A 17,309-nucleotide genomic window follows, 5' to 3' on the forward strand; every position below is an offset into this window, starting at 1 on the left:
ATTAAGGCCCATTCCATGTGACCCCCTGGATGTGGATGCCCAGAGTAGAATAAGTCTCAAGCAGGGGATCAAAGATCCACACGTTTTCTTGATGAATGTATTTCCAGTACTGCAAACTTCCAACCATCTGAAGAACCATATTTTAACCCTCATAAAAGCAGATCCCCGAGATCCTAACAGCCAGGTCACCCAGCATGCTTTCAGAGTGGAGGTTTGCATATTCATTGTCCCCCGTCCTCCCCCACAGGGAAAGGTAGCATTGTCAATGGCTCCTGTGGACAGCCCATTCCACACACAGCAGGTGCTGTCCTTAATGACACAGCTCCTGCACCTTAGGCATGTGAAATTGTTCTTTTTAAGCAGAAAAGTAAAGTGGCTAAGCCTATTCCAGATCTTCCAGGCAGCGAGCTCATGAGCACTTTGGAGGTACTGCAAGCTGCTTCTAAGCATCTCTTTGGAAGCTGTGATTTAACGCTTTTGCCAGCGCTGATTAAGGGTATAGGGGAGAAGTAGCTAGATTTGTACTGCACACTAAGCCACTGCGTTTTAAATTTGTCTCCTAAGTTCAAAATGCAACATCCATGTCAGAAAACAAGTCTAGAGTTTGCAAGCAGAAAAATATTTTCTCACCTCCTTGATAACGCATATTTTCATTACAATACATAGAAAGCTTTATCCCCTACCCCTTTCACCTTGAAGCTCTAAGCCAAATCCAACACACAAAGCTCCTAAGAATTTCCCTGCATAGTCTTGGCCTTGCTGACAGCTCTAGGGTCTGGCTCCCTCGCTTCCTGCACCTTCTCTTCCCAGCATCCACCACCTCCTGCACTGTTACTGAATCTCTAAGCCTCCCCACCACCAACCTCATCTCCTTCTGTCAGCACCAAAGAACAGGTCCAGGGTAATATTTGTTAGCATGGCTCAGATGGTCACTCTAGAACCTTCCCTTACAATAGGGGTCTCCACTTTGGTACCAAGGACTTCTTGGGCTGAGTAGCTGCAGTGGGGACCTTAGTGCATGGCAGGATGTTTGGCACCAATCCTGGATTCTACCCCCAACTGTGACACTCTAAAAGGCCTCTGGATATTGACAAATACCTGATGGGGTGAGGCAAAGAACAGTAGGCTCCTGGATCCTCCCAAGGAGATAGGCATGCACACACACACACACACACACACACACACACACACACACACACACACTTACCCCACCTTCCAGTACAGGATAGTCCTCAGGACCCTGACCACTCAGAAACCCTTTTACTAATTTGTAGCTAGGTTTGAGGCACATGGTTCCTGCTTTCTACCATTGCTCTAAACAATGGCACTGTTGTTGGGGGTTTGGTTTATTTGGTTTTGGGCTCTTGCTATGGCATCAGACCCTTTCTAACCAGAGATGTTCTTCTGTGAGTGACAAACCGGGGCTAAGCTGTAAAGAGTTGGTAGAGAAGGGTATCCCAGGCTACCAGAGTAGGGGAACCTTTGGCAGCTGAAAAACATCCTGCGATTTGAGCTATGCAGACACCCTTGGGTACAGGTGGCCCATTTCTGTTCTCTGACATTTTGATGCCTGTCCACCTTCTTGTTCACTGAACTCTAGCTCAGTCATCATCTCTTCTGGAGAAGAGTAAGCATAGAAGTGCAAGTATGCCTCTGGGGTTGGGTGGGGCTCCAAGGACATCCTAGGCCAAATCAGGGTGGGGGTGCAATAGTTAGGCTTCAGTGACCATAAGACTGAGTTTAGAATCATTTAGGAGACATGTTTGTGTCTGTAGGGGAGTTTCTAGATGGACTTAACTAAGGCAAGAAGACTCACTTAGCTGTGGGTGGCACCATCTGTGGGCTGGAGTCCTAGAATAAATAAAAGGGGGAAGCAGCTGACTCCAGCCCTCATCTCTCTGCTTCCTGACCAGATGTGACGTGACAGCTGTTTCCTCATGTTCCCGCCACCGTGGCTACCAAAGCTCCTATTGTCCTTCCTTCCCCTACAGGACAGACTGTGCCCTCAAACTGTGAGCCCAAATAAGCCCTTCCTTCCTCACATCCATCAGGTATTTTGTCACTGACTAATACAGAGGGAGAGGTTGACATTTCTGAGAGCCCGGAAGGTGCCTGCCCTTGGAGCCAAGTTCACAGTAACAAAACTCAGCTCTCCAGTCCCATGATGCTGTGTGACTTTCCCTGAGGAGACCATAAGAAACATCTCCTCCAGATGGAAGAACATCAGCAGACCAAAGAAAGGACTTTATTCAAGTCCAGCTTGGTGAACCAATGAGCTTACTGGAGCTATTTATAGGAGTATGGGGCATTTCAAACACAGCTACAACACTGAGACATCCCACCTCAGCAACTGTTTAACTCTCACAGAGTGAGACTGGAATCCCAGGCAGAGGCAGGCCCTCGTTAAGGTCTTGTAGGGGTCTTGTGATTCTCTCCGAGCCCTCTACAAGAAGATGTTACTAGGTCTGAGCTCTCATGAGGGTCATCATGGATGCTTTGCTTCAAGATGAATGGTACTGCCATCGTGTTCAACTTGGGGAAACTGTACATGACACGCTGCTCAGTCTCGTTGACTTACTCCAGTGAGACTGACAGAACTTGTGGCCTTCTCCTTCCCATGTCTGTCCCCTGTGTCACTGTGGCAGGTGCTGGCCACAGCCTTTTGCAAGTTTCCACGCCCATGCTTTGTCAAGACTGTCCCTGTGTAAGGGACATAAGTCAGTGTTTGGTCCCCAGTAGTGAGCACCCATGGGGTGTCCATAGTTAATGTTGGAACAAAAAAAAGCAGGACACCTAGATTCCTGGTGCCATACTGTCCCCCAAAGTGGTTGAGTTGTCAGGTGGGGGTAAGGGGTGGAGTCCTGGTCACCACAGCTGAACCTTTGAACAGTTGATAAGTCACCAACTTCCCTTCTATCTTTTTTCCAACTTTACTTCCCTGCCCCACTTCCTACCTGGCACCCTTACTCAAAGAAGCTCCCAATATGTCCTCAAAATCTGGGCCTGAAGCCAGTCACCTGTTCTAAATGCCCTGTGGCCACAGACACCTAGACACCACATCTCTGAGCCCTGCTGATTCCAATTTTTATTCTAATTATTATATTGTATATTTAACCTTAACTGCAGGATCTTACTGTATATCCTAAGCTGGCCTCAAACTCAAGAGCTGCTATACCCACTCCAGCGTCTCCAGTGTAGCATATCAATAGATTGTGCTACTAGGCGGGAGATACGCTTTCTTCGGAAATACGCTCCCTGGAGGTCCCTAGCAAGTGTTTCCCCCACCACCTAAGTTAAAAAGATGTATTCTAGGATCTCTACGCTTTCTCAGTCGTGGTTGTGGGGCTGGATTAATGAGTTGTTTTTTGTTTTTGTTTTTTTTTTATCTTTCTCTATGAATTTTGGAATAGCACAATTAGCTATTCAGGGAAACATATTTTTGATAGATTACTAAAAGCTTTAACAAGAATAGAATGGAAGAAAAATAATTTTAAGAGAAGTAATGGATTAGATTTAGTATTAAAAGCATTATAAGAATAGTGAAAAAAACAATGGGCTCCTTCTTAGGAAAAGATAGCATAAGAAAATACAGCTGGCTCGAGCATGCCTTTCTTTGGCGTCTTGTTTCTAAGGAAGATTATAAATCTTTAGCAAGGCATATAAGAGGACATTAACAAAGGTGTATTTAGACTTTGATGCAGAGAAAGATTTTGGCAGGTATCTGACTTAACTCCTGACTTTCCTCTTCACTGGTTAGCAATAATGAAACTGCAGTTTGAGGGTTTTTTTGTTTTTTGTTTTTTTTTGTCCTTTGTTTGCTTTGATCAAAAAGTTCTTAGGTCAAGATTTCTTGTGGGCACTGCTTTATGTTTGGGTACACTTTTGAGTTAAAATGTAAACTTTGTATTCTTGGTAAAAATGTGTTGGTAACACTTGGTAAGTGTTCTGGGCAGTATGCCAACCTTAAGGTGTTTCCCTATGAAATTACTATAAAATTATTGGCCTGACTTCAGGAAATTGCAGCAGAATCACTCTTCAGTGTGGCCTCTGACTGTCATTCTCCTGAAACTGTGCCTTCCTGATATCCAAACCTCTGATTCTCCCGAGGACGCGGAGAACCCAACTGGGCTGGTCCGTGGCAAAGAGCCTCCTGCTTCAGCCTCCTGGATACTGGAATTATAGGCATGCGACTCTGTGCCATGCTTTGATTCCTTGACTTTCATCTCTAGAGCCCAGGAACTCCTCCCTGACTGAAGCCCAGGCCTCAGCATCTCCAGTGGGGAGATGGTCAGCCCGAGGGTCTCTTCTCCAAGGTAACCAGGCTATGGCCTATACAGGATCCCTTTCTCACAAGATCCAGCTGAAGGTTCTCATCTGTGGCACAGAGCTCTGTCTGAGCTCCCCATTTCTTGCAGCTTAGGATGCTGCAGCTGGAGAAGGCACACTCCCCACCCCAACTCTACAGACTTGCCTCTGTGCCTGGCCTGTGGTGTCCCTCTCCCTGGAGCACCCACCACTTTGCCTGCCTGGAACATCCCCTTTCTGAGGATGTGCCAAGCAGATACACCTTCCAGAGGGCCTCCTCTTCCCATCAGGGCTAGCCCATGCCCCTTTCTCATCTGGCTTCCTTTGTCCCTCGTGTCTGTCTCTCTGGGGGAATGTCTTTCACTCTTGACTAGGGTGAGCCGTTTTCCTGCCTGTAGTGTTTTACCCAATGGGTAATCTCCTTCAACAAAGGGACATTATAGAGGACCCTGCAATATGGTGAGAAGGATGTGAGTCCGGGACCCAGGATGGCTTAGGCTTCACACCCTTCCCTGCCTCTCTCGTGTGACCCCGGACTATTTAACCATTCCTTCCATCTGCTATGCTTGATTCCATGAAATAGACATGACAAGGCCCAACTATCAGTTTGTTTGGGGATTAAATCCCCTTTACCCACAGAGTTGGTACATAGTTGATGTTCAACAAATAATGATTTCCATTCTCATTTGTGTGGCTGTTGTGAGCGTACATTCCATTGACATGCTCTGAATGAATGAATGAATAATTGAACACAGAACTTCAGCCACAGGGACCAGGGAGCATGACAGAAATATGCATGTGGAGAGCAGCAACCAAGCAAGAAGAACAGGAGGATTTGGGTTAAATGTCTACCAAATTAAGTCAGCAAAGAAAGCCATAAATATCCCAATTGGCTTCGCTGTTCTAGCAGCTGTGTCTTGACAGCCAGCTCCCACAACAGCTTATGAGGAGAAAGTGAGCTTGCATGCCTTACCCAGGACCTCTAAAGGCCATGCGGCTGGTGTGAGCTTCATCCTGGCTTGGAGAAGCCCTGGTGTTTTGGACTCTGGGGGGACTCACCAGCCTTGTGGGTATTTGTTAGTACCAGCAGGAGCTCACTTTGTGGGAAACCACATAACCCTTGCCTGGACTCTGAATCCTGTGCCAGGAAGTGGGAGAGCAGCTTCCGGTGTTCTGACCCTTTGAACAAGTTCATCTGGTGTCCCTTCCCTAGGGCCAAATGCTTGCCATCTGGAAGAAAGGGCTCTGAATGCTGTGGGATGGGGTGTGATCATAACCTGGGAGAGTGTAGGGAGAAGAGCTCTGCTTTTCCAGCTACTGTGGTTGGCACTCAACCACAGTCCCTTGTCAGGGTCCCTTGTCTGATTACTGGTTCTATCAAGCTCTAAGGAGCACCTGTCTCTTGTGGATTAAAAAGGGGCTTCTGATCAGGAAAGGCTTTGAGCTAATTAACAGAAACCGCGGCCTCACAAAGTCCATGCTTGGAACACTCCCTGAGTTGCTGATCTGTTCCTGGTACTGTGCCATGCGCAGATGGAGGATCAAAAGCTACAGAGTCTGGGGAGGTGGTATGCCTACTGCATAGTCTTAGGTGTGTTCCATCCAGTGGCTTGAGTGAGAATGGCCCTCATAGGCTCATGTTTGAATAATTGTGGTTGGATTGTTTGGGAAGGGACAGGTGGGTGTGGCTTTGTTGGAGAGGGAATCACTGATAACAGGCTTTGAGGTTTCAAAGATTCATTTCCAGTTCACCTTCTGCCTCCTACTTGAAGATCAAGATGTGAGCTCTCAGTTGTTTCTGCCACCATGACTTTGCTTGGCCGTCAAGACCCCTAACCCTCCAAAACTATAAGCCAAATTAAATGCTTTCATGGTGTTTCATCACCACAACAGAGTGGAAGTAAGGAGACAGGAGCTCCACAAGAAGACCAACAGAGTCAACTCACCAGGGTCCAGGGGAGCTTGTGGAGACTGAAGCACCAAGCAAGGTCGATGCACGGACCAGACCTAGGCCCCTGACACAGATGTAGTCGATGGCTAGCTCAGGCTTCATGTGCTTCACTTGGGTTCCCTAGTAAGTGGAACAGGGGCTGTCTCTTACATGGACTCTGTTGCCTGCTTTTTGATCACCTTCCCCTTGGTGGGGCAGCCTTGCCAGACCACAGCAAGGATGCACTCAGTCCTGATTTGAGTGCTGGAGTGGGCAGGGGGAGAGAAGAGGGAGGGAAGGTGGAACTGGGAAGAAAGGAGGGAGGGGGCTATGATTGGGATTAAAGTGAATAAATAAATTAATTAATTAATTGAAAAAGAAAAGTAACTAATACCTCCCCATTGCATAAGCATGCCACCTTTTTACATGTGGGTTTTGAGTTATCTCTGTACTAGAAGAGGCTACATGTTTCCTTGGCCCAAACACTGGCTGAAATCAGTTGTTAGGGCAGGGTGGCAAGCATATGCTGCTTTCTGACTGGGTCCTTACATGGCGGGTATGTCAGGTCTATGGATCAGTCCCCACCCCAGGACCTCATTTACCTAATTTCCTCCTTACATGTCCATCCAGGCACAGTCACACTGTAGGCCTAGGGTTCTGAGGTGAATCGGGGGACACAGAGTTCAGTCTGTAACACCCGCTGAAGTTTTTTTCCATTGCTGTCACAGATTTCGGAGCCCCAACATTCTGCCTGCCTATATTGGGCCGGACTTGCAGCCCTGAGCTCTTCCAGATCAGTGAAGTGGTGTCTGGAGCTGTGCATGTGCCTCCCAGGCTCAGAAAGAGCTGAGGCTGATCACAGCACAACTCAGCCCTTCAAATATCCCCCATGATATAGTTCTCTGCATTAAAAACACAGAGAACTGGGATGGTGGTGGGGGCTCCATCCCAGGATGCTGCCCATTAACTGTGGGTCCTGAATAAAATCATCCCTGCCTCAAGCCATCTTCCTTAAGCTTGATGTGGCCAATGTGATGATCTGGTGTCTGCAAAGGCCACTTGCACCATATATAAGCCAGGGCTGATGGTTCATCTCCACTGTCAACTGACTGGATCTAGAATCACCTAGGAGACAAGCTCCTGGGAGTGTCCTTGATGATGTTTCCAGAGAGGTCTAACTGAGGAGGGAAGACCCACCATGAACGTGGGTGGTACCATTCTATGGGTTAGGACTCCAGACTGAAGAGAAGTGGGGAAAGGAGAATGTGAGGTGAGCATCAACATTCAAGTCTCTCTGCTTCCCCATCCCCAGAGATGTGAGAGCCAGCCTCGTGCTCCTGCCTTCTGTCTTCCTTGACATTTCTGAGCCTCGATTTTCTCACCTGGAAACTGGACATAATAGCACTGGGATTGTTGCTAGTACTGCATACCAGCACACATCATTAGAAGGCTACCTGGCTCCTACTGAGCAGTGGGTACTATTAATACACATCAGAGGCTGGGGATGTAGCTCAGTGATGGTGCCCTTGCCTGGCATGTGCAGGGTCCTATGTCTGGTCCTCATTACTATGTTAAAAAAAAAAAAAAAAACCAATACACTGACAATTACAGTAGGTGCTCGCTACATTCTGCCTCCCGTGACGGGACTACCTTCCTTTCCATTTCTTTGTCCAGACAGTGGGTACAAAGCACTATAACCGTCTGCTGTGCCTTAAGCTGTTTACCTTTTATCATTAGGTACCTGTGAATGTGAGATTTGGAAACAGTCAACTGCTAACGGGTCGTGGTCATGCTGGGTACTGCATCTGACTCCTGTCTTTGTAGACAAAGGAGAACAGAGAATGGATGCTGAAGCGCAGTGAGAATGTAAGCATGGAGGAGGCTGGGGGATGCAGCTGTCGTCTACACTGTGGGTATGGGAAGACGGGGGTTGCTAGAAGACTGAGAATACAAGGGCACTTAGGATATTGAAGACTAAGGGTGCTAGAGCACTAAAGATACTGGCCACCATCACCAGCTAGCAGAGGAATACGGCTCTGCTGGTGCTTTGACTCCATACTTCTGGTCCCCAGAACAACTGAACAGAGTCAATTGATGTACAGCTACTTGCTCTGAGCCTGCAGCTTGTGACTCTGTGCCGTGGTGGCAGCCATATGTTATCTCTTTGAGTGCTCTTGACCTCTTGCGAAGCCCAGAGTGGTCTGGAGGCTTCTTTCCCATGACAAAGCAGGCAAAGGAATGTTGGGTGGAATATGCCCAATGGCCCTTAGTGATCACGTGCAGAAAGATGTCCTGAGTTCCGAGTCATGCACAGTGCAGAACTAAGAACTTTTAAATATAGGAGCTTTGTCAAGCCATTTCTTTTTGATTGCTACTGGTATTTAAGAGCAGGATGTCATGGGCTTCTATTGCAGGCTCAAGGTCCCTTCATTATCCACAGTTGTGATGTCCTCGTGGGGTAAGAAGAAGGGGTGTAGGAGATGTTGAGCTGTGTGCAAATTTATGGTGACTGAGCCTGGAACCTCATAGTCAGTATGAAGGTGGGGGGAACCTCACAGTGTGGAGAAGCCAGCAGGAGACTCATTGTTTTTCTTTGTGATCAGTGCATAGTGATACATTGCTTTTGTACAGTTTACTAGTCAGCGAATTGGATAATAATTAGCAAATTGGAGGATGATGATTTTGTCTTTTGATTGAATTAATAGGACAAATATACAGGTATTTTATAAAGAACCTGCCAAGGAGTCAAGGTGTGGTGGTGCACGCCTGTAATCCTGGACCTGGAGGAGAAGCAGGGGTACCTGGAGCTCAGGGTCATCATGGCTACCATGGTGGTTCGAATGAGATCATCCAGAGGCTCATGTGTTTGGATACTTTGACCCCAATTGATGGTGCTGTCTGGGGAGGCTCAGGAGGTGTGGCCTCTCTGGAGGAAGTATGTCACTGGGGACAGGCTTTGAGAGCTTGAAACCTTGCTCTCCTCCCAGTTTCCTCTTTTTCGCCTTGTGCCTGTGGTTCAAGATGTGAGCCCTAAGCTCTGCACTAGCCACCATGCCTGCCACACCTCCCTGCCATGACAGGCTGTTAGCCCCTTGGAGCTGTAAACCCAATGAACTCTTTCTTCTTTGAGTTGCCTTGGTCATGGTATTTTATCACAGCAACAGAAAAAAAAAAGTAACTCATACAGCTACAGGGTGAGTTTGAGTCCAGCCTAGGGCTCCAAGAGACTGAGTAATAAATAAATAAATGAATGAATGAATGAATAATGAAATAATGAAATAATATAAAATCCCCATGAAATGAAAGATTTAAAAACTAACAATGACAGCACAAACCAAGACGCGACACAGTGGGAATACTACAAGGTGATACAAGCTTTGAAGTCATTGACCAACACTGCCTAACGGAGAATGTAAAATTAACAAGGAACTAATTTATGTCCTCAAAATAGGGGAGACATTTCTGCAGGAGTGTGAAAGCAGCAATTTCTAAGTAAAATCATACAATGAAAGGAGGTCTTTGGAAATGTTTCTCTCTGGGAGTCAAAATTGTGTGCTCAGATCGTCAGTGAGAATTTTTGTATCTGGACATCTAAAACTGAGTTCAGACCCCACAACCTGTGCAAAGCCAGACATGATAGTGCATGTTTGTAAACCCAGCACTCTTATGTCAAGGGAAAAGGCAGAGACAGAATCCCCAGACCACCATGGCAGACACAGTGGGGAAAAAACAACAACAACAACAAAATCAGAGAGCCTCTCAAATGGGGTGGAAGGTGAAGACCAACACTTGAGGTTGTCCTCTGACCTCCACGTGCATGCTAGGGCAGGCGCACACTTGAAAATACACATATGCATGCAGAGACAGACAGACAGAGAGAAAACCCCCAGCATCTTATAAAGAGTTTTTGGGGTTTTTTGTTTGTTTGTTTGTTTGTTTTGTTCTTTGTTTTTTGTTTTGTTTTTTTTTTTGTCTTTTTAATCCCTGCTCTACAATGATCCAAACAAATTTCTGTGAGATTTGCAAAATTGTGCTTGTCTACATAAAAAGTGAATCCTTTTATTATTTCACAAGAACTGACTGACTGACAGTGGGGAAGATGGAAATTTTCTGGCCATGTTTTCACTTTCTCCAGATGCTTTGTCCTGGGCACGGAGCTGTGTGAGAAATGAGATGCACTGGGCCAGCAACCTCTTTGCTTCCTGTTGGGTTGTGCAAGTTCATCTTACTGCCAAAGTCAACAGTAAAACCTTTCTCTCTCTTTCTCTCTCTCTTTCTCTCTCTCTCTCTCTCTCTCTCTCTCTCTCTCTCTCTCTCACACACACACACACACACACACACACACAGGGTGGGAGGAGAAAGCATATTCTGGAGGCTTCTTGGCCTTATTTAGTTCTCCTGTGACCAACCCCTGAGGTAACAAGGCTAGTGTTGTCATTCTGCAGGTGAGAACAGGGAAGGGACTTGGACTGAGAACCGGTACCTGAAAGCACAGCCCAAGGGTTCTGTGTGAGGAGGTTGCAGGTTCGAAGGTCAACAGCACAACATATGGGGGACCTACTTAGGATGGATAGGTTGGTCTCATTGGACTTCTGAGCGGCCTCTGAAGGAATAGCTCCCAGAATGACCTCCATGGGGGAGGCTGGATGTTTATCTAAGAGGAGTCAACTCCCCACACATCCACTCTGCACAGTATGTGGGCTGGATGGGCTCCTGGCCATGGAAACCATATGGTGTGTTGAAGGCACAGAAATGTCTGCCTCCATCACAGCTGTAAGCATCCATCTGCGCTCACAGCTGCCTCACAGCTGGGTGGCAACTGCAGTTGGAAAATGAGCCAGGGACAGAAGAGGCCAGGAGCATCCCTGGGGCTAACAGGTGCTCCTGAAGTCTTCTTCAGAACCTCAGTCATGATCCCTGGGAGCTGTCTTAGTGGGCATGAGCTGCTGGAAGGAACAGCTCAGGATGAGGCTCAGACAGTTTCACAGTCTGGAGATTACAAGTCTGAACAGAAGGTACCATTGAATTAGTTCTCTGAGCTGAGGTGTGGCCACCTGCTCTCTCTCTCTCTCTCTCTCTCTCTCTCTCTCTCTCTCTGTGTGTGTGTGTGTGTGTGTGTGTGTGTGTGTATGTGTGTGATAGAGACAGACATACAGAGACAAAGAGAGAGAGGAAGAGAATATGCATTTGTCTCTCTTCTAAAGACACAAATAGTCCCCCTCAGGATCCCACCCTCATGAACCCATTTAACCTAGTGACCTCCCAAGAGCCTAGCTCCTGAATGCCATCACACTGGGCCTTAGGATCTTGATATATAAATTTAGGGACGCTCAAACCTCCAGTCCCCAAAAAGAACTTGGAGCCAGACCTTGGAATACTGTCTTAACCTTTGATCTCTCCTCCTTTCTTCTCGCTTTCTCAATGCTATTCTGCATCCTGAGTTCTGGGCAGACACAGGAGGCATTCCTGGCTTTTGCTCATGCAGCCCCCTGCCATCAGTTTCATCAGCATGAGCTCTGTGAGCTAAGTCATGGACTATGCTGTACCCAGAGCATGAAGAGAGCTCTCTGAGATTGTGTCTTTTCTGCCTGGAGCCTGTGAGGAAGAGCATTTCCTCCATCTCTGTCTCTGGAGAAGGGAGACCCGAGGTACAGAAATTTCTGGGCAGGGAGGTGTTGGGTGTTCAGTACTTCAGGTAAGCAGTAGCCACCATGGTGTTCTGTTCTCACCTAGCCCTATCAGCACCGGAAGCTGTTGGAAACTCTATAAACCTTGGGACATTTCTTGGCATAGGCTGGGTGTGTGTAGGGTTCTTTTTGTCCTTGGTAAGGTCAGAACAAGATGACAGGAAGGAAGTCTGATGTGAGGGCACAGGTCCAGAATGAGAACTGCCTAAGGATGGACTGAGTTCTCCATTCTGGAAGTATACAGAGGTGCTTGGTGACTACCTCAGTGGTGCTGTGGACTCAGTCTCCAACAGGAAGACAGATGGACAAGGGGGTCTCTGTGTGTGGGATCTCTGGATGGTGGGACCAGGTGAAGTGATAGCTTCTAAGGAGGAGGAGACAGAACAGACACTTTCCATTTTAACATTGACTCCAAGAAGAAATGTTTTCAGGCACAGTGGGGCCCATAGACTGTGCCACCAGGGAATATGGCATGTAACTACGGTGAGGGGGAGATGGTTCCTAACCCCAGAAATTTTTCTTGAGATCAGCAGGATCAGTTCCTTCCTGTTCTGAGCTACATGTCCTGGTGCAGGTAGCTGTGACCCCCTACCTCTGCAATTCTCAAGGTGATCATGCAGCAGACACCTGGATGCAAGGAGAGCATCACCAACATCCCAGACCCAACCAATGATATTCACCCACCCTGTTGTGTGGTCGGGATTGGGCCACAAAGACCCACCAATTAAGAGAAGCATAGACAAGGCTGCTTCTGCAAGGAGGTTAACCAGAGAGGCAGAGCTACCTGGGCTGCATGAGCTACACCAGACCACAGCCATCTCTACACTTACTGCCATTTAACATTTAGGAAACTGAGGGACAGAGAGATTAAGTCCCACAGGAGAGTGGGAATTTCCACTTTTGCATTGTTCTGAGTCTGCGTGGGTGGCACAAGTTTGGGTCAAGCAATGACCTTGATAGGAAGAGTTCAGAGATGAGTTGATCCCCTTCTGCACTGTCATGTTTCCTGCACAAGAGTTTAGGGTCACCTCAAAACAGAAGGAAGATGCCCCTGCCCTGTCCTCCAGCACTGTGGGTGTCCAAGTATTGATTTCACTGTGATGGAACTCCCAAGGCTCTTATATGGCTGCTAATGACAATCATATCTCCATAGGTGTGGCTTTAATTGGAAAATTATTATGATGGCCACAAGCTTCTGCTGTGATGGGAAAGAGAGAGAGCTGGGTTCTACTTCAGCTCTACCTCCATCCCTGAATGATCTAGACAGTCATGTGGCAGAAACAATTAGGATGAACACAACAGAGACAGAACTGGCAAGCTCCTGGAGGGCCACTCTGAACTGGGACAGATGAGAGGATTGCTCCCATGAATGACAACAATGGGAGGCTTGAGCAAGATTTAAGTCAGTCAATTAAATAAACACATGAGCTTCCTCCCTAGTCTGCCTGTGCTTGATCCAAACACACATGCACACACACACACACACACACACACACACACACACACACACACGCATGTTCACAGGCTTAGCATCAACCTAACTGCACATATTCCACAGTTATCCTCACTTGTTCCATGTCAATAATTTCCTGTACATTCAGCTGCCATCTCCCCCAAGGAAGTTCTTCGCCACTCTCCCTATTAACTATCCTTGGAATCCAGGGCCTCTCTCCTATAGCTGTTGGCACAGGGCGACACTACACAGATCTGTGAGGGCATCAGGTTCCTGGTGGATTCTCTCACCAACTGCAGGCTTCAGCACTCAGGGCCCTGATTGACTTTAGTTCTTATCTCATTGTCTGGGATAACAGGCCTCTGTGTTGTGGGACATTGATGAGAGAGTCAATGGGGAGATCTTTTTTTTTTTTCATTTAGCTGCTGAAAAGTTCAGAGGTATTCATTTGGCAGCTCCTCCTAGAAAAATGACACAACTATTTCCTGTGGCCCAGCCATTGCAGAAGCCAGGTTGGAAGTACTTCATGTCAGTTACATAATTGCCCCGATGAGCTCAGTGCCACACGCAGAGTACACAGGTAAGTCTATTGGCTGTTCCTAGCTTCCATGACTGCCCATGTTGCCCATGACTCAGGGCCCCGTCCTGCCATCTTGAAAGCCAAGTCCTTCTCATGGGGCTGTCCTTCTGGCTCTCCCTCTGCCTCCAGTTCTACTTTCCAGAAAGACCTTTGTAATTGTACTGTCCCCTTCTAGGCATCCTAGCCCTTCCAGTCTGAATCCAGTTGATTGGCAGCCTCGATTGCATCAGTCACCTTCCTTCCTTTTGTCTTCTTCCACCTTTAATCTTGATGGTCAGTCGGCAGAAGGGGACTGAGAGCCACCCAAGGAATTAATACAGCTTACTCTGGGTGGGTCTCCAGATAGGATTAGATCAAGAGGACTTTGGGGTGATGAGTAATTTAATCCATTGATGGATTTTTTTTTTTTTAAATGTGAATAGATCATTGGGACCAGGAGGTTGTGTGGAAGACAGGGTGTGGCTGAAGGAAGTGAACCACCAGCAAGTATGCCTTAGGAGCTGTCTCTGGTCCTGATCCCTCCCTGTGAAGGCTCAGCGCTGGTTTCTGTTCAACACTGTGAGTTGCTTCGCCACATTGTTCTACTGTGATGGACACAGGCCTCTAAAACTGGCCTTTTCCTTATAGTGTTTGTATTTAAGTCACAGGGGCACAAAGTCTGCTGAACACACCATGCCTTTACCACAGGCTCATGCTCTGGGAAGTAGGAAGTAGATCACTTTTAAAGAGGAAGTCAAAACACTGGAGGTCATTTGTAGAGCTGGAAGACTAGCTGAGATTTCATAAGTTTCCCCTTATAAGGCAGGAATTCAAGGCTCAGAGATGCTTGGCTGCTGGGCCATAGGAAGCTAGCTCAGTCAGTGCCCTGAGTCACTTCACCTGCTTTCTCAGAGGGACCAAGCCACGGGGGAAATGGAAACACCATGTGTCCATGGGGCGATGAGATCAGACACTGCCCTGGCACTGGGCAGCTGATGACCACACCAGGCTTTGGAAGGCTGATATGGTCACTGCTATACCTTCAATGATGTACCAACACATGCCCCACTTTAATGTTTCATTAAGCCATTCTGCTCCTCCTCTCATGCCCTATATGAGCTGAGAACTCAAGCTTTGCTTGGACCATTGAAACATTGTTCTAAAGAAGAGCCAGGACCTCCAGGTTGGTTAGGGCTGAGTCCAGAGAATCAGACCTGCATGGACTCTCCATGCAGATGCAGAGCTAGATGAAAACACAGGTACAACTGTTGGTCTCGGGGCTCTTTCTTAAAGGATTAGCCATGATGTGTACATGGATTTCCCTCTGCTGTTTCATCTCTCTGACTGCCCTTCCATGAACAATGCGTGGAGGCAGTTCTCACTAACCTCAGGGCTTTTACTTAGCTTACACATAATGATGGTTTATCATCAAACTTTCAAGGCATATTCTTCATGTACCAACTCATCTTTATCTCTTGTTATGCTTTCCATGGCTACTTATATAGAGTCATACACTATCAGTTTCTGGAGCCCCCACGTGACTCCTCCTAGCTGGTCTCAATCACCATGCCACTCTCATTCTCTACCTATACGGCAAAGTCTAGCAGTATCCAGAAACCACCTCTCACTGCCCTCTTCCCTTGGAGAAGATCCTGACAGTTATAGCAACAGATGGATGAAGGCTCTGTGGCAGGGAGGAGAGGCTGTGAGATCATGTTCTGTTCAAGTGTGTGACACTAACAAGGAGAATTCTGAATCCCTTTTCACTTGTCCACTTCTCGCTGGAATGTAAGGTGACTGCAAACACTTTAGAAAATGATACCTGGAGGGTCTTCATGACAGAGACCACCCTGGCCCTGATCTATGAAGTATCTATCTGCTGCTCACATTCCCCATAATGACATTACATTTCTACTCAGTTAATAAACTACCCTTCCTTGAGGAAGCAGGTTTGGGCTCTTGCCCCAGTTTTAGGCTTAGACCATGCCTCTTAAATAAATACAATCAAGGGCTAGGACTTGATCCCTGACTACTGTGAACTAGAAGTGGGACTAAGTAGAGATGTCTGAAAGGGACTGTGGGATCTATTACAATGTTGGCCCTAATTCATGGCCTTTCTATGTTTGTGTCTGTATCTGTCTGTCTATGTCTATTCTATATGTAGCCAATTTCCACTGACTTTGATCTTGGTCATGTGAGTTACTTTAAACAATAGGATTTCAGATTAGGATAATATGCATGTACTTTCTACTCATTGGTGGTATCTCTCTTTTTTTTTTTTCTTTTTAAGACAGGTTCTTACTCTGCAGCCTAGACTGCTCTTGAGCTCATGAGGATCCTCCTGCTTCAGCCTTCAGAATATTGAGCTTACATGCTCCACCACACCTTGAGTTTTGTTTTCTATTTTTGTTTTGTTGGAAAACTAGAGATTGAACCTAAGACTTCGCACATGCCAGGCAGGCAGCATATTACCTACTCTCTACCCTCAGACATGTCTGCCCATTCTTACAGATCACTCCAGTCACCCCAGGGTGCAGGGATTCCCCTGTCTTCCCCACTGCCTGGCAGAACACCCAGTACGTCAAACAAAACAAAACAAAAACAATTTGTACTGTTATTGATAAAAATGCAATTCTCAGATTCAACCCAAGGCTCAAATATCAGTATCTTTGTTCTTTTTACCCCATGTAGGGGTAGTATTTATCATATTTTATGCCTTAAGATGTGTATACTGAACCGTGAACACACACACACACACACACACACACACACACACACACACACACACACTCTTGTGCTGTGGAACCAAACTTTAGAGCCTCCCACACTCACTGCACCCCCATTTCCCACTCTGACTGTATGTAACTGAAGACCTTTCCAAAGATCCTTCCTTTGCTGGGCAGGTAGAGAGGCATTCTCCCAAGCCAGGATGTAACATGTTTCCACAAGAGGACTCAATTTCTTCCAGAGAGCCTGCTTGCTTTCTGGAATCAGACCCCTCGGGTTCTTTTCAGAAACCCTCTTCCCACCCCAGAACCTCTGCTATCTGATCAGTGCCTTCAGCTGAGGATGCAAAGAGAGCAGGTTTCGCTCAGCACCTACCACAGTGCTTGCAGAGATGCTAACGCTCGCCCTGTCCAGCCTTCACAGCATCTTGTTGTAAGCCAGGCACAGGCTTACAAAAGGAAAGGACCCTACCTTTCGTGGCTCCTGCCTCGTCATGCTTTTCAAAGAGGAGGTAGCGTGGGCTCTCAGGGAGAAATGGCAGGCTCGCCAGCTGGACCAAGGCAGGGACAACGATCACTCCAAACAGGTACGGCCAGGTGCTCTCCTGTAGGGAGAAGACTTGGCTGAGGGATAGAGCCTTTGGTTGTT

The 17,309-nt window shown here is 47.1% G+C and overlaps 1 protein-coding gene across 2 annotated transcripts in view; it reads right to left on the reverse strand.

The window, feature by feature from the left end:
• The window catches only part of Slc2a9 (solute carrier family 2 member 9), a 140,947-nt gene that overhangs the window by 59,526 nt on the left and 64,112 nt on the right, over positions 1 to 17,309 (reverse strand). For both annotated transcript variants that reach the window (XM_055624176.1, XM_055624175.1), the window contains one exon: positions 17,133 to 17,265. In XM_055624176.1, the coding sequence (XP_055480151.1) occupies positions 17,133 to 17,265 (133 nt within the window). The remainder of the gene's footprint in view (positions 1 to 17,132; positions 17,266 to 17,309) is intronic.

Source organism: Psammomys obesus, unplaced genomic scaffold, assembly GCF_907164565.1.
Source record: "Psammomys obesus unplaced genomic scaffold, mPsaObe1.curated_primary_1811, whole genome shotgun sequence".
Classification (NCBI taxonomy): Eukaryota; Metazoa; Chordata; class Mammalia; order Rodentia; family Muridae; genus Psammomys; species Psammomys obesus.